Below are 27,427 nucleotides of genomic sequence, written 5' to 3'. Positions count from 1 at the left end.
GTCTCGAAGAAAGGGGAGATGAAGAGGCGATCCGCGATCGGGCCATCGGGTTTTGAAGAGGCGGCGAGAATGCGAAGGGACAGCGGATGCGGATCGGGGCTTTCTTCCGGGTTAAATCCAATAATTCAACCCTCCTTTAACCCTAAATACCCTAACCAGTGGGCCCCAATTAAAATTGGGCCCTAGGCACAGGCCTTACCGGCCTATGCCTAGAGCCGGGCCTGAACTTGAAACAAGTTAGGCTTTAAAGTATGGAGCATTGAGTATGAACACGCACGACAACAAGAAGCAAACCCGAAAAGCTTACATGCATTTGGTGGCTCAATAGGTTAGACCAAGGAGGGTGAAGTCAGAGAGGCATAAGAGTTATGCAAGATTACGACATAAGTGTAATAATGTAGGATAGGTAGGTAGGGAACAGACTAACTATCGACTTAATTGTGAAAGCTTCAGTAGGAGAATATATGTCCTAAATCATAATTTATCAACTAATTCAGTCTCATAATTACATAGTGTTAATTTGAATTTATAAAAGGTCGACGACGTTTAGGGTCCTCTAATGCCATAAATAGGAATAGGGAAGATTATTGATGCAAGATTATGATGATAGAGAGGTGAACGTTAGATAGGAGGAGGTGAATTTGTAAATAAAAATTCTTTTTCATTTTTGATTCCAAGAAGGTTACAAAATAAATTAATAGTACAAGGATAAAATGAAATAACGTACATACCACACCATAATTATACAAGTAATTTATGCGGTTTGCCAGTCCATAGACTCTACATGATCTATGAACCATTAAATCATTCTTGAAATCCTCTATATTTTATTTTTTTAAATAAATCAGTGCAAGAGGTGAAGAAATCTATTACTGATCGTTGTAGTAGATATAGGATGTTTACAATAGAGGTAGAGTTTTTATAATGAGACTCAAAAATAGTGTAAGATGAAATAATCAATTTGTTGTCTTCTTATGTGTTTTTTATTTGTGGTCTCTAGACCATATTTTAAAGCTTTTCTTGCTAATTGCTTCATTTACACGTCAGCAAAAAGTAGAATCTGTTATCTCAATGGTTCTACACGATTAATTTCGCGATCATCTTTGAGAAGGTAAATCACAAAACTACAGTTGACTACTATGGGGAGGGTATTGTCTCGACTTCGTTGAGATCCGATCCTGCTTGTTCACTTTAGCAAGTCTGTCCCATATTAACCAACTCAACCATACGGCGAGGGCTGCTTCATTTACATGATCTTACTAACACAACACTCATCAGTTAATTAATATATCACCATTAACCCTTCATATGGGCCTGGGACTGACCGGCTCACCAACTTGATGGGTTGGAAAATCTCCAATCCAACCAAACTCAAGGCGGATTGCAGATTAGGTGAGTCAACCGACAGGTCGTCAAAAAATAAAAAATATATAAAAATTTTAAGTTTAGATTATAGCTTAAATTGCTCAAGTTGAAAATTATAAATCTAAATTACGGTTTAGACAAATCAAGTTTACTAGTCCATTGAGTTTTCTATTCTAATTTTTAATTAAAAAAAAGTTTTCTAAATCCGCAGGCTCCCGCCATGAACCAATCCACACGGGTTGCGAGCGTAGGCAAGTTGACATATCTGAATCCACCTTAAAATTAAATGAGTTGATGAAATTTAAATCCAATCCGTCTAAATTATTTGACAGGATAGATTTATCCAACGAACCCAACTTAAATTGACGGTTATAATTGGTAATCAATATCAATTAATAAGCCTTGATCGAATCCAATGGACCATGATTGTAATTTTTTCTAAAATTCCTTTATGGCTGATCTATCCAACGTGCATCAGTTGTCTACTTATATAAACACGATATAGTAAATTTCTAAATCTAGTGTCGAGTTTTATTTAGCTATTAATCGACTTATTATACATAGCCAAATGATATATCAAAGTGACTTGCCAACAAATCTTACATGCAGATCCCTTGGCTAAGAATTACATGAACAGGGGCTCATGTTGTTGGAATATGACATGCTCTCTAATCTTAGCCCCCTCAAATGATTCGGTTAATCTGAAAGGTGACCGATTCAATTCTATAAAATTTTTTCATCAACTATCAAGATAAATTGAGAAGCGCAGATGAATTTTGACGAACGGTCCAACGTCACAAGTTTTTCAAACTTTTCAAGTGTAATATACCCTATGTGAGATTTGAATCCTCGTTGCCTAAGGAGTCCGTTCTATCTCTTATCATTGCACCATAGCCCCTGAGGTGAGTGAGATAATTAATATGTGGATCAACCAAATAGCGGTAAAGCCTCTCTTGGACCATGCAATTTTTTTTTACACCAAAAGGAGATGTTGAGTCTATATTCTCCATCGATCTCCATCCTCATCGGGTATTCAACTTTCATCCCCATCCTCTCACCCTCATCCGATATTCAACTTTCATCCTCATCTCTATGCCCATAAGAGGATTGGATATCCATCCTCATCTTGGATATTCATCCTCATCTTCATACCCATCAGAGGATCGAGCATCTTCTATATTAATATTTTTTTATTTCATATAATTACCGTCATTTAACAAAAGCATATTAGAATATTAATTAACTAAGAAAGAGAAGAAGGAGAATATCATTTTTATATTTTTTAATTTTTTTAATTGATTGCCCATGAAATGAAAGAAAAAAATAATTAATGAATATATATATATATATAATTTAATCGGATATTCGGTCAGGTATTGATAATTTTACTAGATATGTCTCCATACCCATATTCAAAAATTCCTATACCAGACTATCTAATTATTTAATCAAGTGAAAAAAAATCTTCCGTACCTTTTCTATTCGGATCAGATATCGAATCCTCCATCGAATTAGAAGGAAATTATCCTCCCTTAATATATCATCTTATTCGGTCATTAATCCAACAGGTCTAAAAATGACTACTTATCAATACTTCATTGAGGCATGCACCATTATTGCACTGTTCCGATCAAATACTGTGGACGATCAAACTATCAATTAACGAATTATAGTTCAGCATGTACGATCTCTTAGATGAGCTCGATGGGGAAGATAATGAGAATCTGAAATGCACTTCAAAAAGAGGTTAGACTGATGTCGAAGAGTTCTAGCAAGTCACTTCGACGTTCAAATTAAGATTCTTCAGAAGGGATGAAATGTAGACAGAAAAGAAGACGATGATAGAAGGATTTCTAAATTTGAACCTGGAATAAGACTGTGTGTAAAGTTTTTTATATATAGCTTGCTAAGGGCATCTCCATGTAGGACGAGATGATGCCATTATAGAAATTAAACCTATGAGGGGATCAAATCCAACAGTCATTTCCTTTTGACTTGATATATAGAAAAAGGGATATCTGAGGTGACCAGATTTGTAACCTCATAACCGCCTATTATTCTTGGACCGCTGCATGTCGTCCATGAGAATATTAGATTTGCGTTCCCCCTAGTAGGTTCATATAAGACAGTGGTTCACAGGAAACGTAAAAGTGGATCCCAAGACAGAGTAGCTGAGATGGTCTAGCCGAGATGAGATGGCCAAGATCGAGAGGGCCGAGATCGAGAGGGTCAAGACCGAGATGACAAAACTAAGGTAGATCTGAGGTCAAGACTGCTTTAGAGGACCAAGTGAGGTCCAAGACAAGACGAGACTCGGGCCCGAGATGATCAAGAGGAGATTGGCCGAGATGAGACTTTTTTAGTGGCCCCAATGATGTCAAAGATATCGAGCCCACGCCGAGACTGATGTGTGGTCCGAGTCAAAGGCGACATCTACCTCGCCCTAGTGGGGTCAGTTCTTCCGAATTCATGTTAAGTAGTCTTGCAAGTTCAATGTGAACTTTGATTCTCATTTGACTCTTGAGTTTTATTCTAGAGGGAGCCACGTTACCTATAGAACTTGCATCATGCACAAAGAGAGAGTGAGAGTATGCACGAAGTACCACGCGTACAGCCCCACATCGACCTGTTTAGGCTCCGAGCACAATATAACCATAATAAATTGGAAGAAAGAGCAACTAAAACAAATTTCATTTTGGCCAAGAAAATTTTATCATACTCCCTTAATCCATTTTACGACTCCCTGCGGATCGAGAAGGATAGCCAATCCACACGATCGGGTTCACATAAATATTGTATTCATATTCAATTCGATCATAGCTAGCTAGTGATTTAATTCAGTAATGCTTAGAAATGAATATAATATGCATGCATGGTGACATTCAAGTTAAAGTAGCAGAGATTGAAAGCATGCACTTAACTTTGCAGGCTGTTAATTCATGTGCAGTTGGTTGGTGACCCAAAGAACTTGAGTAATTACTTTTAATTCCTTATCGTTGTCGTGGTCTGCTACAATCATGCAGACTGGCATCTAGTCATGCATACGTAACTCCATAAAACCATGCATATATATCTTGAGATCCATGTTTCAATTAATACACCCGCAGCTAAGAAGTAAGAATCGACATACTTACAGCAGTACTCGAGCTTTACAGCTTGCTGCAATTGAATAGGTTTATATATATATGTCTTCCATAATATGATAAATTAAAATATACTCATGTTTTTTCTATACTTTATTCCCTAGCTCCAACTAAGGCCACCTCTCTCTAGCTCTCCTTCATGCATGAGCAGAAAAAAGGACATGAATTAAGAACTTAAAATCAAGGAAAAGAGAGAGGCAAAAGTTCAATGAAAAGCTGGATGCATTCAACTCTCTTTCAATGAATGCCTGAGCCTGAGTAATGATATGTCTCATAACATCGATCAGAAGTATGATAGAATTCTCTCTTTCTTTTCCATTCCTCATCACTAGATATATATATATAGCATCGATCTCCAAGGTCTCCTTCTCGAATGTCTTTTGTCCCTTCCTCCCTAGCTATCCCTTGCTAAGTTTCCCTTTCTAGCTGACCTCCCTCTCTCTATATATATAACTCAAAATCTACAGATATATAGAGATTTTAAGGATCGAGCTAGTAGATGCCACCATGCCTCAGACTCCTTCAACAAGGTGGTGTCCAACAGCAGAGCAGCTAATGATACTGGAGGCGATGTACAGGAACGGCATCAGAACTCCAAGTGCCCCACAAATACAACAGATAACCGCATATCTTTCCCTCTATGGCAAGATCGAGGGGAAGAATGTCTTCTACTGGTTCCAAAATCACAAGGCAAGGGAGCGAGAGAAACTACACAGGCGACTCGGCCGGCAACACCAAGTTGATCTTCTTCCCCGGTCAGAAGGCTCTTCTACTACTCCCGTTCTTCAACTTAACAATCAAACTCCACAAGCAAGCTTCCCCAATTACCAGGTTTTTGGTTTCCACTCATTTCTGGAACTTATCTACTTGCTAAATGGACTGTTAATATCTTTGATTTGATATATGAACGTAGGGCCACGTCCAATTGGAGTTGGAGGCATCAGATCAAGCGCTCCAAGAAGAAGAAGAACCAAGTTATAATTATACGCCGACCGGCAGCAGCTGCTTGGCCGCCAGAACGGGTTGCTTCAAGCCTCCGCTCAAGACACTGGATCTGTTCCCCACCACGAGCACGGGCATGAAGGATCGATGACTATACTGCTCGTCCAAGTTCTCGTCTCGCACCACGTCAACCAACAAATTAATATTATCGTCACTGTTTCTTCATTGTTAGTTTTTTTTTAATCCAATTAGTATTAGTTTTTTTCGTTAATTAATTAATAAACCTATTAACTTTCATATTTAGAGATATTCAAAAGGAAAATAAACAAACAAAAAAAAAACAGTGCATGTCAATGGAAACCAAAGAGACACTGAGAATGAGAAAGAGAAAGAGGTGTCTTAATGTTTCAGTTCAAAACTAGGTGGAAAAGCTGAAAAGGAAGGAAACAATTGCGTTGGTGCTTTTTAAATTTCTCTCATTCTGCATATTGTTATCTCAAATCTCTAGTTGGAAAAATTAAACATTGTTATCTCATATCTCGTGATCTCGGTGCAATGAATAAGACTCATGAAATAATGAAGCCATAGATTGAGAGACCATGGGCGAAGGCTGCAGAATGAGTGCATGCGCACCAGCAGAAGAAGAAATTGAGGGCGGGGATATGATATTTGAGAATGGAGGAGGAGCATGATGCGGTGGAATAGAGAAATTTCCAGGCAGCAGAATCAAGGTTATAATTAAGGTTAAGTCAATAGGTAAAGGGCCAAATGGAGGCGGAGGTCAAAGTGCCACTGATTCCTCCAATTCGGTCCACCCAATCCTTTTGGGTTGGTCCATCCGACTCTACTAGATCCGACTTTTCAACTTAGCCGCTCGATCCCTCTCAAACTCGAGCTCCCTAGGCTAGTCACCGGCTCTTTTAGCTCGGCCATCTGACTCCGACTTCTTGGTCACTTGACTGCTCTAGACCTGATTCGTCAAACTCGCTTAGCTCGGCCACCCGACTCCGACTCCTTGGTCATTCGACTCCTACATGATCACCCAACTCCGCTTGCTCGGCTCGTTAGATCCCATCAACTCGGTGGCCTTGGGGTGGGATCTATATGTGGTCTACAGTATTTTTTTTTTGAGAAAATAGATAACACAGTCATTTCTCTCGTAAAATGTGGGCAATGCAATTGTTTCTCTCAAAAGACTTGGACAACGTAGTCGTTTCTCTCATAAGACATGGACAAATATGTGAGTCACTTGTGGCCATAGTCACAACTCTTTAAAAGTCGTCTGCTTCTACAAGCACAAGTATTCGCACATAAACATATCCAAACTCCCCTACTATTCCATTATTTGCTATACCTTTCTTCCGTCTTTGTGCTAACTTGAGCGTCAGAATAATCCCATCGAATCCAACTTCAACGTCCATTCTAACCTCTGATTGAGTTTTACAGAGAGCTTAGACGTCTTTCTTCACCCTCGAAGCCCCCTCAACAATTGCTTCTTTCGTTGGCTTGATAGATTGTATTCTCATATATAGGAACAAGTATATAAGGAAGAACTATAATTTTTTTTCTCTTGATATATTTTTTCATATCACAACTTGACTTATATAGTCATGACAAAGAAAGAAATTAAGTCCAAAGAACAATTTAGATCTTCCCATATTAAACACACCGTTACTTGTTTTAATCAAATATAATTCACGTACTTATAATTTAATTCATCATGATAACTTAATTAGTCACTATAATTCAATTAAATTTATCTTGACGAAAGGCGAAAGCAATTTGATTTAATCTTCTAAGCATGCAATTTGATTCATTGTAATGTCAAGGATTTAGAGGATGGAACAAGTGACAAGTTGATTGATTAGTGCAGCACAACAGTTAAAAGTGTAGTTTAATAAAAATGTGATACCAGATTTCATATTGAGTCAGGCAGGCTATTCAAGCCGTACGATCCGAACAGAGCAAGGTTGGCCTGCTTGTTTGCCAATACCTGATGGAGGATATGATGATTACATTAGCTTTTTATCCGGTAGCAGACAACAAATCATATAAAATCAATTAATGGCAGCTTTCTGATGGCCCATTAGATAATAAAAATATTTTCTAAGTAAATCTTGTTTAATTATGAGCGACAAAAATATTCTTTGTTTCCTTTTTATCAGTTGTAAGAAGAATATGCCTTAATAAGTTTTTGGTTATTTTTTTTACAAAAAGATAAAATTCGTTATCTCAGCGCCTTTATATGGTCGGCCTCACGACATCTATGAAAAAGTAAATTGAGAAACTGTAATTGACCACGACACATAAGGGCATTATCTCGGTTTCGTCGAGATTCGAACATTTGCTCTCTTTTACAACTCTACTCTATCGTAACTAATTCAGCTATATCCTAGGGGCATATTTGGTTCTGCAAAAAGTGGAATCCGTCACTCCAGCAGTTTTATACGGTCAACCTCACAACCATATGTGAGGAAGTAAATCGAGAAACTATAGGTGGTCATAACGGAGGAGGATATTGCTCGGCTTCGTCGAGATTTAAACCCTTGTTCTTTTTTGTAAGTCTGTTTCATCGTAACCAACTTAAGCTATGCTCCGTCTTTGATTACTTCTGCTCAATATGAATGCTTAATTATGCAGTACGGTTTCCATTGATCAAATAGATTCTGCTGTACTGTTTTTGCGTCACTAAAATCCCAGGTTTTGGGGACGTTGGAGCTAGCTCGCACTTAATAGTTTTCAAAATATGAAGGAAATGAATTATGAATGCCAATTTGAGTTTGAGAGAGTGAGAGGTGGTTCATCACAACTTCTACTTTGGCTTTTCTTCACGTTTAGTGGGCGAGACAAAGTGTTCATGACTGATAAAAAAATAGTTGGCTTTCTCATGGAGATATCCTTGCTCCATCTATAAAGGCTGTTCATTCTTGACTCAGAATCCAAGCCTTGTTAGCTTGCTTCCATGGCGATAGAAGAATCGTTAATGGCAGAAGAAGGCTACATTGACATGGAATTCAACTCTTCTTCCCCGATTGAATTCGAATTTCAAATGAGTTCCAATCTAGACGACACTGAGAAACCCAAGGCATCCCCTGCAGACGAGCTCTTCTACAGAGGCAAACTGCTTCCTCTCCACCTGATTCCGTCCCTCTTGGAAGATTTGGTGCGAGATCAGATTGAAGAAAAGAAGGCCACGAGAAGCCCCAAGACGAGTGCCACGACAACTCCATACATGTCGTGCAATGCCTCCCCTGCCGCTTCTTGCTTCGTCGGCAAAGAGATCGGGCTCGAGGACTTGTTCCATGAGTGCTCGGAAGAGCTCGTCATCAGACCACATTCCAAGAAGTCATGGAGCCAGAAGCTCAAGGCCGTTAGAGAAGCTGCCACACTTGGTTCTAAGCTCAAAGCTTCAAGAACATATCTCAAGTCTTTGTTCCACAAGCCTTGGCTTTCTAAAGTTAAGGAGTGCTCCAAAAGCAAAGGTAAACTCATGGAAGAACAAAAGCATGGCCATAGGAGATCCTTTTCGAGTTCAAGTAACTGGTTGTCGTCGACGAAGTCTTCGAGCTCATCATCACGCAACTGGTCTAAGTCATCATCCTTCTCGAGCGCGAATTCGACGGAACTTAGTGGGCAATCGGTGCTGAAGAGAAGCAGCAGCGTGAACTCGGATGTGGAGAGGTCGATCCAAGGAGCAATTGCTTATTGCAAGAAGTCTCAGCAAAAGGATTCTTCGAGGAAGAGTGCAAGTGATGTTGGATTTTGTTTGCTTAATGTTACCAAGATTTCCCCAGATTGTGATCATGACAAGCTTTGATTTTGGAGGGAGTGGTGAGGAACATCAATGATGTAGTCTGCACTTGAATGAAAGAAATGAAATTGCACTGTGACTTTGTGCCTGTTCTTGAGCATTCAATGAAAATGAAAGATGAAGTGTACCTTCCATCTGATTCAAAGTGCAAGGTTCATAATAACGTTGATATCTACAGAAGTAAATCTTTAAGAACTCAATATAAAAGAAAGTGTTTAATAAAGTCACATGAAGCTATTTGCATGTCCTTACAAGCTAAGAATACAAACTAAAAATGAATAATCATTTGCTTATGAAAAATCATTTGCTGAACTAACCCAAGGGCAATCTGATTCCTTGGCTAGAAAGTAGTAGATCAATATATATGTATATAAAATATAACGTGGAGACAAATAAACCTGAAATTAAGCAAACATGTCACTGAAAGGGTTGTCATGATCAAAGTGGAAGAAAGAAAGGTACCCCATCCAACTGATATTGTTGAGCACTTGAAGCCAGGGTTGGTGGACAACGAAGAGGATCAAACAATGAAGTCGCTTTTGCATCTATAATAAATAATGCAATCTAATCTAATGCATCACAGTGTTCTTCCTGTTGAGTAAAAGGATTAAAACAGAAAGGTGTTTTTTGAGTATGAGAATCCATTTCATAGTTAAAGGTGCGCTAAGCAGTCTAATCTACAAAGTCAAGTAAAAAATGTGAATATCTACAAACTGAAAGTCAAGTTACAGAATTTAGCAGAATTAGGGCTGTGCAACACTGCCCAAAAGAGGATGCTAACTCACTTTCAGTATTTCAAGGTTCTCACATCACAACCTATAATGATCTTTTCAAAAGAAAAAAAAACACTACTAATATTCTGATGTCCAGATCTCCACTAAACTATGAGACCATGGGCATTCACTAGGATCTATCAAATCTTTATTTATTAGGATTAACTGGTATAAATAATGAATTGCATTTGACTCAAAATTTCATTTATTCTTATATTCAGAATTCAGAAATTTAAAGTTCATCAAACTTCATACAAATATATCAAGATTTTCTTTGCAGTAGTTCCCTCACTGTGCAGATCTCTTGACAGAGGTTGCTATTCCTTTTGCTTCCCTTCCTGTTTAGGGCGAGCATCCCTTAAAGAAGCAGAACAAGACTCCATACCCATGGCAGATTATTACCTCATCCAGTTTGATCCCTAAGACAACAAGATGAACTGGAGAGAATTGGACAGTGCACGTTGGTTGAGTTAGATTCAGTTAAAAAAAAAAAAAAACAGAGATCGAATTCAAGATGAATATTTTAGTTTGGCTTAGGTGATCTTAGTTCGAGAGAAGAACTAGAGGAACTTCAGGATTTGAAATCAGGTTCATTAAAAGGGATGTGTATATTTTGTGTAGTGCATGTACAAGGTCAGGACTATTGTTTGTTCCTCTTCAATTTCCAATTGCTTGTGATTTGGAGCAGATATTGCGAGCTCAGGTTGAAGAGATTGATCATCAAACATCATTGAGGTATATAATTTGTTTCTTTTCTGTGTTTGATATATACTGATGGTTATTGGAGTACCAGAGCAGCAATTGTGTATTTATAATATACACATATCATCTGTTTCATAATGTGTGCAGTGCAACAATGTGCATGCTTTTTTTCCTGGTTCCTTCCATCTCCATAATCAGATCTTGCCAACACAACACAACTTATGTTTTCCTTCCTTTTTGTTGAGAATGACGATATGTAAAAGTTTTCATATTTCAGTTTTTTTACCCAATTTTTTTAAAAAAACAACAAATAAAATTAGAATAATCTAAAATTTAAAATATATAATTTTTTAAATTGATCTTAAATTAAAGTGAATATTTTTTTAAAAAAATAAATATAAAAAAATAAAAAAATTTAGGGCCCCAATAAATTGAGGCCCTAGGCATAGATCTATGCTTGAACCGGCGCTACTTGAACTTTAATGGATGAAGATACTCAATTTGTTCTTAATTTATTGAATATAGAAGAGATAATTATTTTCTAACAAATTAAAATTTGAAAGCACAATTAAAATTTTTAAAGATTTTTATCAGCTGAAAACAATATAAAATTTACTATATAAGTTGCTTTTTTTTCAGCAATAATTTTTTTTCCTTTGTTTTTGTTCACTCTTTTTTTCTCACTCATTCTTTCTCTCTCTCTCTTTTTCCCTCACGTTTTTAATTTTCTTTCTTTTCCCCCTCACTTTTCTCTCTCTCTCTTTTTTCCTTGAATTTTTTTGCTTGATTTTATTGACAAGGTCAGCGATGCCGATGACAAAAACGACGAAGATGCATAAAGATGATGATAAAGTATAAGATTCTGATTAAAATATGAGAACACATGAAAATAAAAAAAATAATAATGATGGTGGAAAAATTATAAAAATAAATATGAAAGTAGATAGATGCTATGGAGAAAATGATTGTTCCTGTTGAGATTCGCTTCTGGATGGATCATCAACTTCTCTACACTGGGGTGGAGCGAAGTCGAATGGAGAGGGGCTGCCGAACCTCTAGAGCCTGCACTCGAACCTCCAGAGCTTGCAACTGGCACAATCGTGAGAAGGAAAGTCAGGAGGTGCCCTGGCGCGACCACTCCGATGCCTAAGTCAGCAAGCGAGGAAGGAAAAAGAAGAAGAAGAAGAAGAGGGTTTGTGTGCGCGTGGGCATGCGTACCTGATCACGGAGAGGAGTGGTCTTTATATACCTGAGTAAGATGTCACATCTCATCCTAATTAAACGATACATCACATCTTAATTAAGAAATACGTCTCATCACTTATCATGATCTTATCAAAAAGAATGGAATGATCAGAATGACAGTCCCATCGTTGGCATATGAGTGAAGTGTCATTTCGCACGTGAGTGTCAGAGCGGCTACTATAATTAGGAGTTATGGGATTGTCAAAAGAAATGATGGGAAGTAATGAAGCAGGGCACCGCAAAGGCCATTTGACTTAAACCCTAGCCGAGTCCGAATAACGGCGATGCCACCGAGCCGACTAAGAGGTCTCATATTTGTAGGAGGAGTTAGTATGCGAGAGAATTTGATTAGAGATTCGGCTCAAGACTAATTCGGATATCGAGAGATGATGGCTTTGCGCTCTAAGGGCGAGCCGAGTTCAATGGTGAGAGGGACTCGAGACTCGTCGGGATCCCGAATCGATGAATCGACTCGGGTTGACCATTGAGTTGGTAGTTAAGTGGGATGTCGAATTCTAAATCTTTCACTCGGTCTGTTCCTTGTGGCGGCCATAACAATGATAATGAAAAAAAATAAAATCACACTAACTAAAGAGTATTAACGATCTAAAGAAATATGTTAGTTTTTAAATTGCGAATGCGTTGTGAATAAAAGCTAACTTTCGAATTGCAAATGAGTTATGGATGCGAGCATAATTGAAATTAAAGAATAATGAATAATGTAGATAATTAACCATCATAATTTAACTCTGATACTAATTGATGTAACATCAAATTTGAACTATGAAACTACTCAGAAACTAAAAATAAAATAAATTAGGAAATAATTTCACACATATAGTAAATTAAAAATTTATATTAATTTAAAAATAATTAAAATATAAAATTCTAGACTTTTAGAATAAATACTCTAAATAAAAAGTAAAATAATTTAATACGAATTATAATTATTCTCTATTCATTATTAAAATAAAAAAATTAAGTACCAAATAACAAAAATTAAATATCTGATTTACTAAGTATATGTCAATTTCAAATATTTTTTAAATTTATTTCTATTTATTACAAATGCATCAATTTAAAAATTTTCTATTCTTAAAGATTCTTAATTTCTTTCATTTTATTATAGATCCGTAAAATTTTAATACTTTCTAATCTAATTTTTTTCTTAATTTTATCATGAATAAATTAATTTAAAATTTATTTTCTTTTTTATAATATTTATTTGTATTATTCTTTTCCCCGTCTCTTCTTGTTTTATATGGATGCAGATAGATGACTGTCAGTAGCTTTTTTTACAGTTGTTAATACAGATAAGACCACTTGAATACTATTCGGAAGAATATTTGAATGTTATTGGAGCATAGTTGAGTTGATTATGACGAAGTAAAGTTATCGAAGTGGACAAAGGTCAAACCTAGATGAAGTTAAGGCAATGTCTTCTTCCGTCCTAAGATGACCTACATTTTTACCAAAGGAAGAATATTTGAATAGTCTTTAGGGCTATGATGCATATTAAAAAGTGGGATGAATTTTTTAGATAATAAATATTTAAATATCATCAAAAATATATTAATTATATTTAAGAAATTTGGAAAAAAAATATATGATGTTAGATTGTTTATCGTTTTAATAATTGATAAAAAAATTTTATGGATCAGTTTAGAGACTAATTAACTGCAAGCGTTGTGTTTGTGCCCGTAGAAAGTAACTGCAAGCATTTGGATTTGAAACATTTTGTGACGCAAGAACACCCCTGACACCGCACTCCTCCCCCCCCCCCCCCCACTTCCTCTTTTTTTTCATTCTAATGACATTTCTATCTTTATTTATTTATTTATTTATTTATTATTTTTAAAATTTTTTATTTAGTTTTATTTTTAATTAATTTTATTTAAAAATAACTCTCATATATTTTTAATTAATTTAATTTATTATTTTTTTTCAATTTTATTTAATTTTTATTTAATTTTATTTTTTAATCAATTTTATTTATTATTTTTTATTAATACTTTATTTTTTGAATTGTATATAAATTTTATTTAGTTTTATTTTTAATCAATTTTGTTTATTATATTTTTTTCAATTTTATATAAATTTTATTTTTTGTCGACTAGTTCTCTTTTAAAATTTATTCTTTTTTAAATATCAAATTAGGAAGGTAATTTAAAAAAATAAGAGATTCTGATTTAAAAATTATATAAAATAAAAAAATAAAAAAATTTGATAAAAAATAATAAACAAAATTGATTAAAGAAATAAAACTAAATAAAAATTAAATAAAATTTAAAAAATAATAAACAAAATTAATTTAAAAATAAAACTAAATAAAAATTAAATAAAATTAAAAAAATATATATATAAGTATTAATGAAAAAATAATAAACAAAATTAATTTAAAAATAAAATTAAATAAAAATTAATTAAAATTAAAAAAAAAATATATATATATATATATAAGTAAAATAAAAAAAAAAAAAAATAAAAATGTCATTTGAATAGGAGAGAGAGAGAGGAGGGGAAGGGGGTGCGTGTCAAGGAGGTGGAAAAAGCAATTTGCATAATTAATTGATCCCGTTAAGCATCCGTTTGTAACTCGTCACGCAATTTACGATTCTTAGATTTGCAATAAATAATTGGTCTGTCAGCAGCCGACTCAATCCCACGTGGTACATTATTAATGAATCTGGCTGGATTCCCGTCCAGAAACCTACCTTATGCGGCTCGATCTGGTTACGTTTCAACCCCAATTGATCACAGCTGTCGGATCACTTATCCCCCTTTTTATATCAAAAAAATAGTTTCCAGGTCGTCTTTGATCGTAATGCCCATAGTTTGCTGAATGTCAACTAAATCCCTCTGTATAATTATTTTTTAATTGATAAAATCGGAACATCACGTTAAAATGATTCTATATAATTTTTATTAGAACCTATTTTTATTAGGAAATTTTATTTTATGAATAAAAAATGTTTTTGAGATTGAATGTGATTATTATTATTATTTTAATTTATAATAATTTTATTTTAGATATGAAAATATAAATATTATTAATTACTAATTAATTTAAATTTATACCGATAATAATATCCTATGTGATGTTAAATATTGACGATTATATATAAAATTATTAAATTATTTATATATAAATGATTTTTTAGATATTTTTTAATTATTAATCATATATCATATAATTTTAAAATTTTTTGGAAGTATGATATGATTCTATGATCGATCAATTTAATTTCGATTCTAAATGGATTTGATGTTCCAATGATAATAATCTTCGGGACATAACTGAGTTGGTTACAACATAACAGAATTATAAAAGAGGACAATAGTTTAAATTTCTATCTGATCAATTATAATTTTTTGATTTACCTTCTCACAATATACACAATATATATATTGTGAATTTGAAAAAATTACCACGTTACCCTGCTCTTTTCAGAATTCAAATATCACCCAAGTGCCGACACATATCATCTGCGTTTTCCGATTGGGCGAGGGAGTGCATTCCAAATGAGGAAATGAGGGGACAATTCCGGCCAGATCTGCGATTTACAAAGAAGGGCGGGGACTTGAAGAATTTAGAATTACACCCCTGGAATGTTAGTCTCCGGACGCCGGAGGAGCCTCTGATTGGTAGTTGTGAAGAGCGAATGGTAGGGAGCGAGATACGGTTCTCGTTCTCAAGCCGTTAGTGGGCGGGAAGAGGACGATAGAAGTTTCCAAGCATGGAGGGTTCGTCTGCCTCCGCCGACGTGATTCGTGTCGCCAGCAGCAGCAGCCTCAGCAGCGACGGGGGGAGTCGGGCGGTGAAGGTGATTCCGCTGCAGCCTCCCGCGGCGCCGCCCTCCCCTGTATCGCAGTCGGCGGAGGTCTTCGGGCGGTGGGCGGCCAGGGTGCGGAGCATGTCCGCTACGGACTGGCTGGAGCTCCTCCTCCCCTGCACCCGATGGATGAGGAACTATCGGCTTAGGGAATACCTCCAGGCTGACCTCATGGCCGGTATCACCGTCGGCGTCATGCTCGTCCCGCAGGTTTGACCTTTATCATTTTTTTGCAATTTCACGATCAGGAAAATACCTTCTTCCATGGCGATTGTCTTTGCTGTTCCCTTCTACATGATCCGGAGCAGGGATTTTTTTCTCATTTATTTCTTGGAAATCGAATGGATATTGTAGAATCAGGGACCAATAAAGGGAAAAATCGATTCTTTTTCTTGAAAGAAAGTTTTTGTGGCTGAATATCTTATCTTGTTTGCCTTTGAGCGTTCATAAGTCTGATTAAATTGCTCTTAAAATTGGCAGTCCATGTCGTACGCAAAATTAGCAAGCCTTAATCCAATTTACGGACTTTGTGAGTATAGTGTACTTACTGCATCCACATGTAATTTCCTCTCTACAATATTGATGCCCACTAATGGTGCTCCAAGGCAATGCTCTATGCAGATGGGGGTTTCGTTCCAGTATTTGTGTATGCCATATTCGGGTCATCACGCCAGCTTGCTGTTGGTCCTGTGGCTTTGACCTCCCTTCTAGTGTCCAACGTCCTCACTCCCATCGTTGATCCTTCAGACAAGTTGTATACAGAGCTGGCAATATTAATGTCGCTCATGGTTGGCATATTTGAATGCTTAATGGGCTTATTACGGTAACTGAACTCTCCCTGTGTCTCCATCTGCAAAATTAAACTTTGAACATGATTGATCATGTTTGCTGACTGCAAATTGGCATGTCTGCCAAACAGAAATTGTGAGAAGGAACGGAAAGCTTTTTTTAGTACTAATATATGTATATATATGTAATTCTACAGGCTTGGATGGCTGATTCGTTTTGTTAATCACTCTGTGATATCAGGCTTCACGACTGCTTCAGCCATTGTAATTGCACTATCCCAGTTAAAATACTTCCTCGGATACAGTATAGTTCGCAGCAGCAAAATAATACCTCTAGTCAAGAGCATAATTGCTGGTGCTGGTAACGTGAGGTTCCCATTTTTGGATTTATCTGTTCTAAATCACATCTAATTTTTACATTTATTGAGTAGTAGAGCATCATCAAATGCTTCAGTTAGTTTGGTGAATCATCTCATTTACTTGACTACTTTAACTATGCAGCCAACTTCTTGGCCAATGCAAAATAAACCAAAAAAAGATAATCCATCATTTCATACTTCTTACTCCATTAATACTTCTTGAGTTATTTTATCCTTAATTCTTTTGGATGATGTTGGTAAGAGCTTCTACTATTATCCTTTTTAATTCTTGTTCGCCACCAAATTTAAGAGTTGGTGGTAGTTATCAAGATGAAGCTTCAACTGTTATGTGCCAAATTGATTAGCATTGTTGAGGGAAAAATTAGGTTTCCTCCTTCTCTAGAAACCGCAGTATCTCTCCCTATTTTTATATATTATTGATGAATAGGAGATCATTGGTGATGATGACACATGAAAGAAACTCACATGAAAAGAGAATAATTGATGACCTCTTTGCAACAATGGTTAGAGATAGAGCAACGCAGGCACCGATGGCGACGAAGAAGCGTGGCGTGAAGTTGGAGTGACACAAATGTGGAGACAAGCTGATGTGTTGAAGTCCACACTGGTATGCGACATGGTGGCACAAATGGCAACCAAGGAGGACTTGACAGCACGTAGGAGACCGTGTGATGAAGTGATGGGATGGAATCTATGTGGAGGAGATAATGTGATGGCACATAACACAATAACACAAAGGGCAATCGAGGACAATTTTTGATTGAGAGGAAGGTCAATGTCGATTGAGCAGGCAACAAGGCTAGGTGGTTAAGTGGGTGAAGTACCCTAGAGAGAGATCATCCAAACAAGCCAACGGAGGCAACACAATGTAGAGGCGCACATGGGATGAATGTCGTGTAGTTGACGAGCAACACGGAGAGGGCATGACACATGAAAGAAGATGGGACATGGTGTGTGACTCATGTTGTAAAGAGAGGATGTGATCTTGTGTTGTGCAAGAGAAACGAGGGCATTTGACTTGCAATCTTGGGAAGAAGAGTGGTTAGGCGAGAGAGGAGGTGACAACTCTTCTACAAAAAGGTGGATCCGCCACCTTAGCGGCCCCACACGGTCGGCCCCATGACCATTTGTGAGGAGGTAAATCGAGAAAGTGCAGTTGGTTACGACGCAGGAGGAGGTGACAACTCTAATACCATGTTAAGTGAAGATTTTGGTTTCCGCATTCTCAAGAAACCATAGGTATATATTATTGATTAGAAGATATTACAAGTAAGGCCTTAACCTTTATATATGTACGACTCCCTAACAAGAATATCTCACTATTTACTTTTATTCGGCAAAGCACTGCATAGCCATATTCATATATCTCTCGTGAATTATAATGACTTGTCAAAACAACAAAATAAACATTTTCATATCAGCCCAATGGACTCAAGGTAGTCTATCAAAGCGTAGGAGATTTGCTATAGAATGTTTCGCTAAACCTTTTTCATTAAACATTACGTATGTGGTAGAAAGTATGAATGCCATTTCTTGGACTCATTCATTCCGAGCAACAAATTTGCTGGCTGGGGAGTTACCAGTGATATGCCCAGTGAAAATTTATTTCATCAGTAAGAGTTTGCGAGATGAAGTTCATGAATTGGCTAACTGCATGATTTTATGAAGACAAATTTCAAGTTTATGATTCCCTTAATTTGAATAGGCACCCATCTTACTCCTTGATAATTGTTTTACATAAGTTGTTTCTTTTTTGAAAATTTTCCCATGATAAAAGTAAACCAATAGAACATTTAGTTGAAGACTTACATTTTGTCTTGTGATTGAATAGATTGCAGTTTCTTGGTCACAAATGCTGCTATACATTTATATACATCTCTGTTTGCCTATCATTTTGGTAATTTCCTATCAAATGCTTCTTGTAATTCTTGTTGTATCTGACTAGTTTTGACACCTACCTTTCTGGTGGTACTTAGTAGCTCATGAAATAGTACCGAAGCTATTCAAGATACCTAGACTTGCCTTATCCTGGCTAGAGGAAGAATTTTTTCTCAAGGCATTGTTGTTAGTTATGGCATAAAATCAAAAGTGGATCTTTGTTAGTGTGATATCATGCACTTACAAAAATCATGAAAATAGTTGTAGCATCATCATAGATGTACTTTGTTCACACTGGACACCAAGAAATCAGAATCATGATCATCAAATGTTGTGATCAATGCTCATGACAGCTATGGTCAGGCATAAGATGATATTAGGATTTAGTTGTCAAGTTTTGCATAGATGGATCAGTAGAATTAAATTATATTCTCTCTAGTGTATTTTTATTAGTTAAATTTTAGTTGCTGGAAGACTTTTTTATCATGCTGATATTTTGATTGGTTTATTTTCCTTCTAGTGTGTTTGGTTCTTGATATGTGTATGATCTTCTTTACTGGTTTTTTTAAGTTTCTAAATTCCATTTGGGGGAAGTATAGGTGATTTAGAAGATGTGGATATTTCTAGAAACATAACCTTACACGGTGCCCAAATTATTGGATCTCATGGCTTGTTATCATTGTTGTTATAATTTCCTTGTGTCTTTCTTTAATAACTAATTAATTTCACTCACTGTTCTGAGAAATGCTTGTTTGCTTTCTTCAGTTTTCATGGCCGCCCTTTGTCATGGGATCTATTTTCCTTGCAATTCTTCTTGTGATGAAGCACCTGGTATTATAATTTATATTACATTTACACCAACTGACTAATGGTTGTCCGACATGTCCATATCACATATTATTTTCAGAAAGTTCAGATATAATTTTGCTTTTAAACGCAGGGGAAATCAAGGAAGAAATTCAGGATTCTTAGAGCAGCTGGTCCACTTACACCTGTCATACTTGGCACAGTTTTTGTCAAAATATTTCATCCAAATTCAATTTCAGTTGTAAGACATCCTAAATTGAGAAGTTTTTCTACATTTTGATGCTTCTAGAAAACAATAAAACTTTACTCACTAGCTATAAACATATGGAAGTTAGAGATAGATTAAAATGGTGCGATGATATGTTTTTTCAGTTGCTCTGTATTAATCTAGACAATTTAGACCCATGAGAATACAAGTGAATACAATCTCATCAAAAGGCACAGTTGACAAATTTCAACTGGTACTAACTCTAAAAAAAAGACTATTGTGCCAATTGTAGTTCTTACAAGTAACACCTCCTCTGACTTCAGTAGACACAGCAAAATTGTATTGAAATGATCGAAACTTTAGTTTCTTCAGTTTAGTTACCATTTGATACTTAACATCCTTTTGTCTTACTAGTTTACATCCATTCTTATCAGCCAAACTAGCTTGGCTAAAAACTTAAATTATCTTATGGAAATAGCTTTTTGATTAAAGGGCAGCCCGGTGCACGAAGCTCTCGCCATGCGGGGTCCGGGGAAAAGATCCATTGTACGCAGCCTTACCTTGCCTTTGGCAAGAGGCTGTTTCCAGGATTTGAACCCGTGACCTCTAGGTCACATGGCAGCAACCTTACCGTTGCACCAGGAAATAGCTTTTTGATTCTCATTGTATAATTTCTGTGATGAATATGCACCATCGAATGAAGCTTGATGTTTTGAAATGTTTAATGTGAGATTAAAGGTATCTAAATTATGTACTATTTATTAGGTAGGTGATATACCTCAGGGACTGCCAAAGTTCTCCATCCCTACAGGATTTGAGAATGTCAAGTCCCTAATTCCAACTGCATTACTCATTACCGGTGTGGCCATTTTGGTAAAAACACTGTTTTGTATCTTTTTTCTTTTCTCCTGGAAATAGTATACTTTCATTTAAAACTAATATCACAGTGCGTATCAGGAATCTGTGGGCATTGCTAAAGCCTTGGCAGCGAAAAATGGATATGAACTAGATTCAAATCAAGAGGTAATGCTTTGGAAAAATTGTAATGCAGCAGTGCAGCCTGCTTTCAGTAGTTGCATATGGCCATTTAGACAAATTTCAATTTCCTTTGACGATCATATACACTCTAGTGAACTCTCTTCTTATGCTAATAACTGCTAATGCATTGATAATTGATTGTTCTGCAGTGCTCATGATCTATTAAGAGTTTTAGCTAAAAAGATGTGTTGTTATAGCTTTGTGGTTAGTTCAATTTAGAAGACAAATTGATCACGACTATAACACTTTCATTTGTGGGTTAGCTTGGAGGATCATCTTTGAGAAACAATACAAATCAAAATAAGCTACTAGTTAGTGTCATGTAAGATTAGGCGCAGTAAGGTGAGATCTACTACATTGCTATCATCGTGCAGAAAAATGTGTTTCAATATTTGGAAGGTGTAAGAAATAAACATATACTGAATTGTTTTGAAAACAATAATACTGTCATGTCCTCTAGAGGGAAAATTCCTACTTGCCAACCACAGACGTCTCATCCATGCTATTCTTTTCCAGCCCTGTGTCGCCCATATCTGACAAGTGCCAACTTGGCTTGTACTTGGAAGAATGACTTTAACAGCAATTGAGTAGGGCAAGTGAGCTACCTCCAAGGAAAGTGTTCTTCATCTCCTCTCTCCATCTTCCTCCTCTTCTTCTCATTCGCTCTTAGCATAGGGAGACAACATAGAATAAGTAGAAGAGGGAGGAGGCTTAAGCAGAAAAAAGTAGAAAGTGGAAGCACAGCAGGACGAAAAAAGGAAGTAGTGAAAAACAAAGAAGAGCAGGTGGATATGGTGTGACCTTGCTGATCCGTATTGTGTGTTTATGCCAGTAGACACTGAAGCAATACAGTTTCCATTACTGAATCCAACAACTTAAAACCATGGCTAGAGTTACTTTATTTTAGCCCCCACGGGCGGGAGCAGCTGGTCAGGGCATGGGAGCTTGCAGCATGAGGTAGGCGGTTCGAAGGCTCATGGCGCACATGCGATAACATCAAAATGTGTCATGTTTCCAAATCCTTCAACCACTATGCCCTGGCCAGTCCCGCATTCACCGTGATTTACCTCCTCACAGATGGTCGGGGGGCCGATCGTGTGGGGCCGCTAGGTTGGCGGATTCCAACCTTTTGCAGCATAGAGTTACTTTATTTTATCTCCCTTCTTTTTCTGTCAGAGATGCTTACCTGCAAGGCTGGTGTAGACAGTGTAAAAAGGCCTGCAAACTAACAACTTAGTGAGTATTGGTCTCAGAGACTATATTCGTATCATGTTTAAGTCCAATAACTTTGGGAATTTTTTTGGTTACAATAAAAAGAGAAAACCTAATCTAATTGTTTAAATAACTTCTCCGTACTTCTCATTCACTTAATACTTATCTGACAGTTATATTTGATTATCTTGATCAACCGCCACTTATTTTCTGGTATTTTTTCCATAGCTTTTAGCTTCACATTTTGTAGTTGGACTTGAAATCCAAATATTATTCCAATCTGCAAGTAATTTAGAAGCTCCAAGTGCGGTTAGAAAATGGATTGCTTGATTATTCCTGCCTAATTTACTTTTTTTTTTCTCACAGTTGTTTGGTCTTGGTGTGGCAAATATTTGTGGATCTTTCTTCTCCTCATACCCTTCAACAGGTAAGATGTACATGCTTGCCGAGCGCATTTGTCTGAAATTCCATATTGTCTTGTTTCTGTTGGATGAAATTTCAGAAATTTGTACAGGTTCTTTTTCTAGGTCAGCTGTGAATAATGAGAGTGGTGCCCAAACTGGGTTATCTGGAATTGTGATGGGAATTATAATGTCATGTGCTCTTTTATTTATGACACCACTTTTCACTGACATTCCTCAGGTATGTCAGTTTCATAAAGCTACCTCTATCATATGTACTGTTGTTAACATTTTACAAAAAAACACCAAAAAAATTATTTCAGCTGATTCATGAACAATATAACAATGAGTATTCACATTGTTAAGGTTTTCACCCAAGCTAATTTGATTTGAATAATCAGTTCATTTGAATCTTCTTTTTCTGACTGTGCACACATGATTGTTCCTGCTGATAATCGAATTGAGCATAAAACAATCTGCCTTATTTTCCTTCTTCTTCTAATTTATTTTTGACAAATTGTTGGGATTTGATCCACTTCTTTGCTTTGTCCCTAGGGCAAAGTCAAAATATTCAAGGTTATGGTTCTAATCTTGTCCCTGACCTGTCTAAAGTTGTTGGCATCCTTAGAGAATTAATGACTAATATGCTGAATATAATGAAGATTTTACTTCACCAAATGACTTTTTCCAATTCTTATATCATTTTAAATGATTTTATATTGTCAATCTCAAAATTTTCGTTTAGAGGATAATAGGCAGTTCTCATGTTTGATAAATGTTGAAATTTCTGCAGCATCTGTATTAAGTTGCCTCTTGCAATGCATTATTGGTTGCACACTTTCCATCAGTGAATATTCTTGCTTACCATAGCCTTTTGTCTTTATTTTTCAGTGTGCTTTAGCTGCCATCGTGATATCTGCTGTCATGGGACTAGTAAGAATAATGTTCTTGTATTTCTCGTGGTCATTGTGCTCTTTTACTTCACTCTTTAGGTCATGTATCCGAAATGAAAATTATGTGATTTTGTTGTTAATAGTATTATGCCTTTTCAACATATGATCAGCTTTTCGACTATTGTTCCTGTCACATTCTAGATTGAGGATCAGCTCCATATTCCACTATATTCTTCATATAAGAGGTCCTAATTTAATTGAATAGGAGAATATTTCCAGATGAGCACAGATGACTAGCAACACTTTGTGGCATATTGTGATGCATATATTGATATTTCTGGCATTTATGTTGCTAGACTAAAACTTTTTGTTTAAACCTTCCTGTATCATGGGCGCTTACCAACCAAAACTTGTATTGCATTAGGTTCCAATAAGTGGTGGTTTGTTGATTACAAACTTAAGGCTTTAAGAGCACACTAGAGTGAGTTAATTTTGATGAATGTTGGTTCTAGTGATTCTTTTTATGGCCTATTGAAATCTTATATGCTCCACTATGTTAGAATAATGTTGTTCCAATGGCAGTTTGTCTAACTGCTGTTCTGAGTCATCTATGACAATTTATGCATGCCTGATAGACATAATTCTTAGCGGTCTATATCTTCACCTTCAGTATTCATTCCAAGTTTAGATTTATAATGAACTATTCAGATTTCTCTTTTATATTTTCTGTTTTAGGTGGATTATGAAGAAGCTATTTTCTTGTGGCAAGTAGATAAGAAAGATTTTACTCTCTGGACGATTACATTCATTATAACATTATTCTTTAGCATTGAGATTGGCGTTCTTGTGGGGGTGAGTATTATTTTTTTTCCAGTTGTCCAAGCATAGGCAAACATGATACAGGCATCTTTAAACTCTGGTTTATTAGATACAAATCTGATGTTTTAGCTTTTATACAGTTAGAATGATTTTTTCTCATATGGGTGGTCCATTACACTGTATTTATCTGATTCCATGACAACTATTGATGCTTATTGTCAATTAAGAATATTTTGCAACTTCTATGACCTCTACTTGTTGAACCATGCACCCGAGTATGGGTGAAACCAATTTGTTTCTTCATGTCAAATAATGGTCTTTGCACACCTAATCGTCGAACCAGTTCTGAAGCACAGACTGAACTCCAATCATGCCTCATAGAATGGAAGGTAACACCCTGTTTATTAAGTACACCTACAGGGTTTTAAGCTACATTATGTGTTTAACCCCTGATAATACATGAATTCAACTATTGTCTAGTCGCGGAGTTCATATCTAGCATTGTTTATCGGCTTGCAAATTCACCAATGCTATAAGAGAATTAATACCAAATAGAAATTTGTATTCTACATCATCTGAAAGAGTAACTACACAAGTACTTGCATATTGTTTTCAGAATCTGTATTCTACATCATCTAAAGATTTACAGTTGGTTTGTCCCTAACAGAAATTTGTCTTATTTGTGGACTCAACAAGAGATTCTCTGGTTCTAACATAATGACAATCAATTTGCAATGCTCTTTGTTAACCTCTAAAATATTGTTTGTCCAAAAGTGACTAGATGGGGATGGTGATATTATTAATCTTATCCTAAATATCAATCTACTTTCTAACTTTTATTTCATACTGATTTCTGTCATTAGTCCCCTTAGTAGTTGCTAAATGTCAATGGGTTTTCTACTACTTTCTTCGTGAACATGCATCTTAGAACTTAAATATTGCTTCGCCATATGCTCCATATTAGTGCATTCTACACAAAAGAATTCTGAAATAGGCCGACTGAGTGCTGTTGTTCTTTTTGTAGGTTGGTTTCTCACTTGCATTTGTCATCTATGAATCAGCAAATCCCCACATTGGTAAAGTTTTATTTTCCAATTAATTACTTGTGCTTCTGTTTATTGAGTCCCAGTTGTCTGCTTATACATTACATCCTACTTTGCAAGAAACTAGTTCTCTATTAGTTACTATTAGGATCTTTTGTTTATCTCCTTGCTACTGGAGAATCAAACAATCAGTTTGATCGCGGTACACAAGAATTAACTTTTTTTTTCATTTACAACTTGCTTGTTTCAGTATATATTCCAAAGTTACATGGATACTGATCAGCCTCTAAACTACTGAATGTTTCAGAGTCTCTTTATTGCATATGGACTCACATCTTGTGCATAATCTCTTATTGTGTAGTTGCTTGCCAGAGTAGTTTGGTAATCTTCTTATGTATGTTTTTTTAAAAAAAATTTATGAATAAGCTAATATGAAGGTTGTATTGTATTGCACCATGTTATATTTTATGTTTTGAAATGTATGAAGATTTTCCCCCTTGTAAAACCCTGCTCGCTTCATTCTTTCCTTCTCTTCGCACTTAAACCTCATCTTGTTCTGCATCAGAGTTACTAATTAATCAGGTCTTGCTAATTTCAATCTGGCATCTTACCACTGTAGGATAATCTTACTCTTTTAAGGTTTAGTTAAACATAAGTATGACTGCAAACACGATTTTAAATTAGTAATCCATATAAGCATTAATTAACAAGTAGCTGCAAGTACTTGTACCTAATATGTTGATGTATTTTATTTCAGCTGTACTGGGACGTCTTCCTGGAACCACTCTATATCGAAATGTTGTACAATACCCTGAAGCATGCACGTACAATGGAATTGTGGTTATCCGAATCGATGCACCGATCTATTTTGCCAACATAAGTTGTATTAAAGACAGGTGAGATCCTGTTTCTTTCAGATCTAGAATAGCAGGAAAAGGTTAACTTCAGTAAGGATTTAGCCTTCCATCCATTTTCCATTGCCCGGGTCTTGCTAAGAATTTAGTACAGTTTTTATGATCATTCAAACTTTTGTCAGATTGCGCGAATATGAGCTAAATGTCGACGGTAGCACAAAACGTGGATCAGATGTTGGACGAATATATTTCATTATCCTTGAAATGTCACGTAAGAACTCTCTCATCTGTACCTGAACTGTTAATATAGATGTGGTTCATTGTCTATGACTTTATGGCACATGAGGAAGGGGAAAATGTGAGTTCACATGCCTCTGTCAACTACCATCATCTCGAAAACCATAACCATAAACCTTTGCAGCTGTTGCATATATCGACTCGAGTGCAGTTCAAGCTCTGAGGGATTTGCATCAGGAGTACAAGTCAAGAGGCATCCAGGTTACAAAATGATATCATAATTTGGTGTTAGAACATCCTCTGTATAACCACAAACGTTCATTCAGTATCTGAGGTTGCCTTTTCAGATTGCCATTGCCAATCCAAACCAAGGAGTTCATCTTCTACTTTGGCGGGCTGGAGTAATAGACCTGATCGGCGCGGAATGGTTCTTTGTGAGAGTGCATGATGCAGTGCAGGTTTGCCTTCGGCACGTACAGAACATGAATCCTCCATCCTCACCCAAAGTTTCAGACAACACTGCCTCAAAACCAAAGAGACAGTTCAGCTTCCTGCAGAGCCTATGGAATCGGAAACAAGACTCAGATGGCACCACTCCAGCAGAAGAACCTCTATTGCCCCACAATGAAGTTGTCTAAGTGTAAAATTGGAACTAGTCAAATTCTACTTGATTGCTCAGTGTTCATTCCCTTTATTATTATTTTTTCTTCGGAACAACTATTTTCTTTGCTCAGTAGATTGAGCATTTTATTTTATTTTGTATACAGAAATGTCTGTAATCATGATTTATTTTGTTATACTATTTAATAAAAATGGGTTTGAGTTCTATCTGTCTGGGATCATGAGTGTGTTCCATACTAAATGATCAGGGCTAGGTTTGGTCTGGCTGCGGTCGACCACATACTTAGTATTTTCGGCCCGATTGTTGCGTCCGGTTTAACATGCATGTGGTCCTCGACACAACCTAATTTAGTGCTAATTCAAGTTAGACCAAGCTCAATTTGACTCGATCCGCACCTCTACTCAAGAATAGAGAAGTGCTTTCTGTGTGCTAA

At 36.3% G+C, this 27,427-nt stretch overlaps 3 protein-coding genes across 3 annotated transcripts; all 3 read left to right on the top strand.

Moving 5' to 3' along the window:
• The first annotated feature begins 5,015 nt into the window (after positions 1–5,015).
• Positions 5,016–5,601, top strand: LOC141814160 (uncharacterized). Its single transcript, XM_074702115.1, has 2 exons — positions 5,016–5,339; positions 5,422–5,601. Exons 1-2 carry the CDS (start codon positions 5,016–5,018, stop codon positions 5,599–5,601), a joined length of 504 nt encoding a protein of 167 aa, XP_074558216.1.
• Positions 5,602–8,412: 2,811 nt separating this feature from the next.
• On the top strand, positions 8,413–11,993 carry LOC141815195 (putative membrane-associated kinase regulator 4). Its single transcript, XM_074703115.1, has 2 exons — positions 8,413–9,249; positions 11,910–11,993. Exons 1-2 carry the CDS (start codon positions 8,413–8,415, stop codon positions 11,991–11,993), a joined length of 921 nt encoding a protein of 306 aa, XP_074559216.1.
• A 3,606-nt stretch (positions 11,994–15,599) lies between these two features.
• On the top strand, positions 15,600–27,197 carry LOC141814526 (sulfate transporter 4.1, chloroplastic-like). Its single transcript, XM_074702481.1, has 17 exons — positions 15,600–16,024; positions 16,295–16,343; positions 16,436–16,637; positions 16,800–16,968; positions 19,626–19,691; positions 19,801–19,908; positions 20,641–20,748; positions 20,833–20,898; positions 22,492–22,552; positions 22,640–22,767; positions 23,418–23,459; positions 24,155–24,271; positions 25,263–25,314; positions 26,039–26,177; positions 26,318–26,406; positions 26,557–26,633; positions 26,720–27,197. The coding sequence occupies exons 1-17, from the start codon at positions 15,719–15,721 to the stop codon at positions 27,008–27,010; spliced, it is 2,070 nt and encodes a 689-aa protein (XP_074558582.1). The 5' UTR covers positions 15,600–15,718; the 3' UTR covers positions 27,011–27,197.
• Positions 27,198–27,427: the final 230 nt, after the last annotated feature.

The sequence above is a fragment of the Curcuma longa genome, chromosome 21 (assembly GCF_044706935.1).
Source record: "Curcuma longa cultivar G26 ecotype Majalengka, Jawa Barat chromosome 21, ITB_CL_G26_1.1, whole genome shotgun sequence".
NCBI lineage: Eukaryota > Viridiplantae > Streptophyta > Magnoliopsida > Zingiberales > Zingiberaceae > Curcuma > Curcuma longa.
Note: the sequence above shows the minus strand (reverse complement) of the source record. Positions and strands in the feature narration are given on the sequence as shown.

Coding starts and splice junctions, on each gene's coding strand:
- LOC141815195 (XM_074703115.1), top strand. CDS start 8,413: ATGGCGATAGAAGAATCGTTAATGGCAGAAGAAGGCTACATTGACATG. Junction 9,250..11,909: donor CCAAGATTTCCCCAGATTGT/GATCATGACAAG, acceptor AGGAAGGAAAAA/GAAGAAGAAGAAGAAGAGGG.
- LOC141814526 (XM_074702481.1), top strand. CDS start 15,719: ATGGAGGGTTCGTCTGCCTCCGCCGACGTGATTCGTGTCGCCAGCAGC. Junction 16,638..16,799: donor TGCTTAATGGGCTTATTACG/GTAACTGAACTC, acceptor GTAATTCTACAG/GCTTGGATGGCTGATTCGTT. Junction 16,969..19,625: donor TAATTGCTGGTGCTGGTAAC/GTGAGGTTCCCA, acceptor TGCTTTCTTCAG/TTTTCATGGCCGCCCTTTGT.
- LOC141814160 (XM_074702115.1), top strand. CDS start 5,016: ATGCCTCAGACTCCTTCAACAAGGTGGTGTCCAACAGCAGAGCAGCTA. Junction 5,340..5,421: donor CAAGCTTCCCCAATTACCAG/GTTTTTGGTTTC, acceptor ATATGAACGTAG/GGCCACGTCCAATTGGAGTT.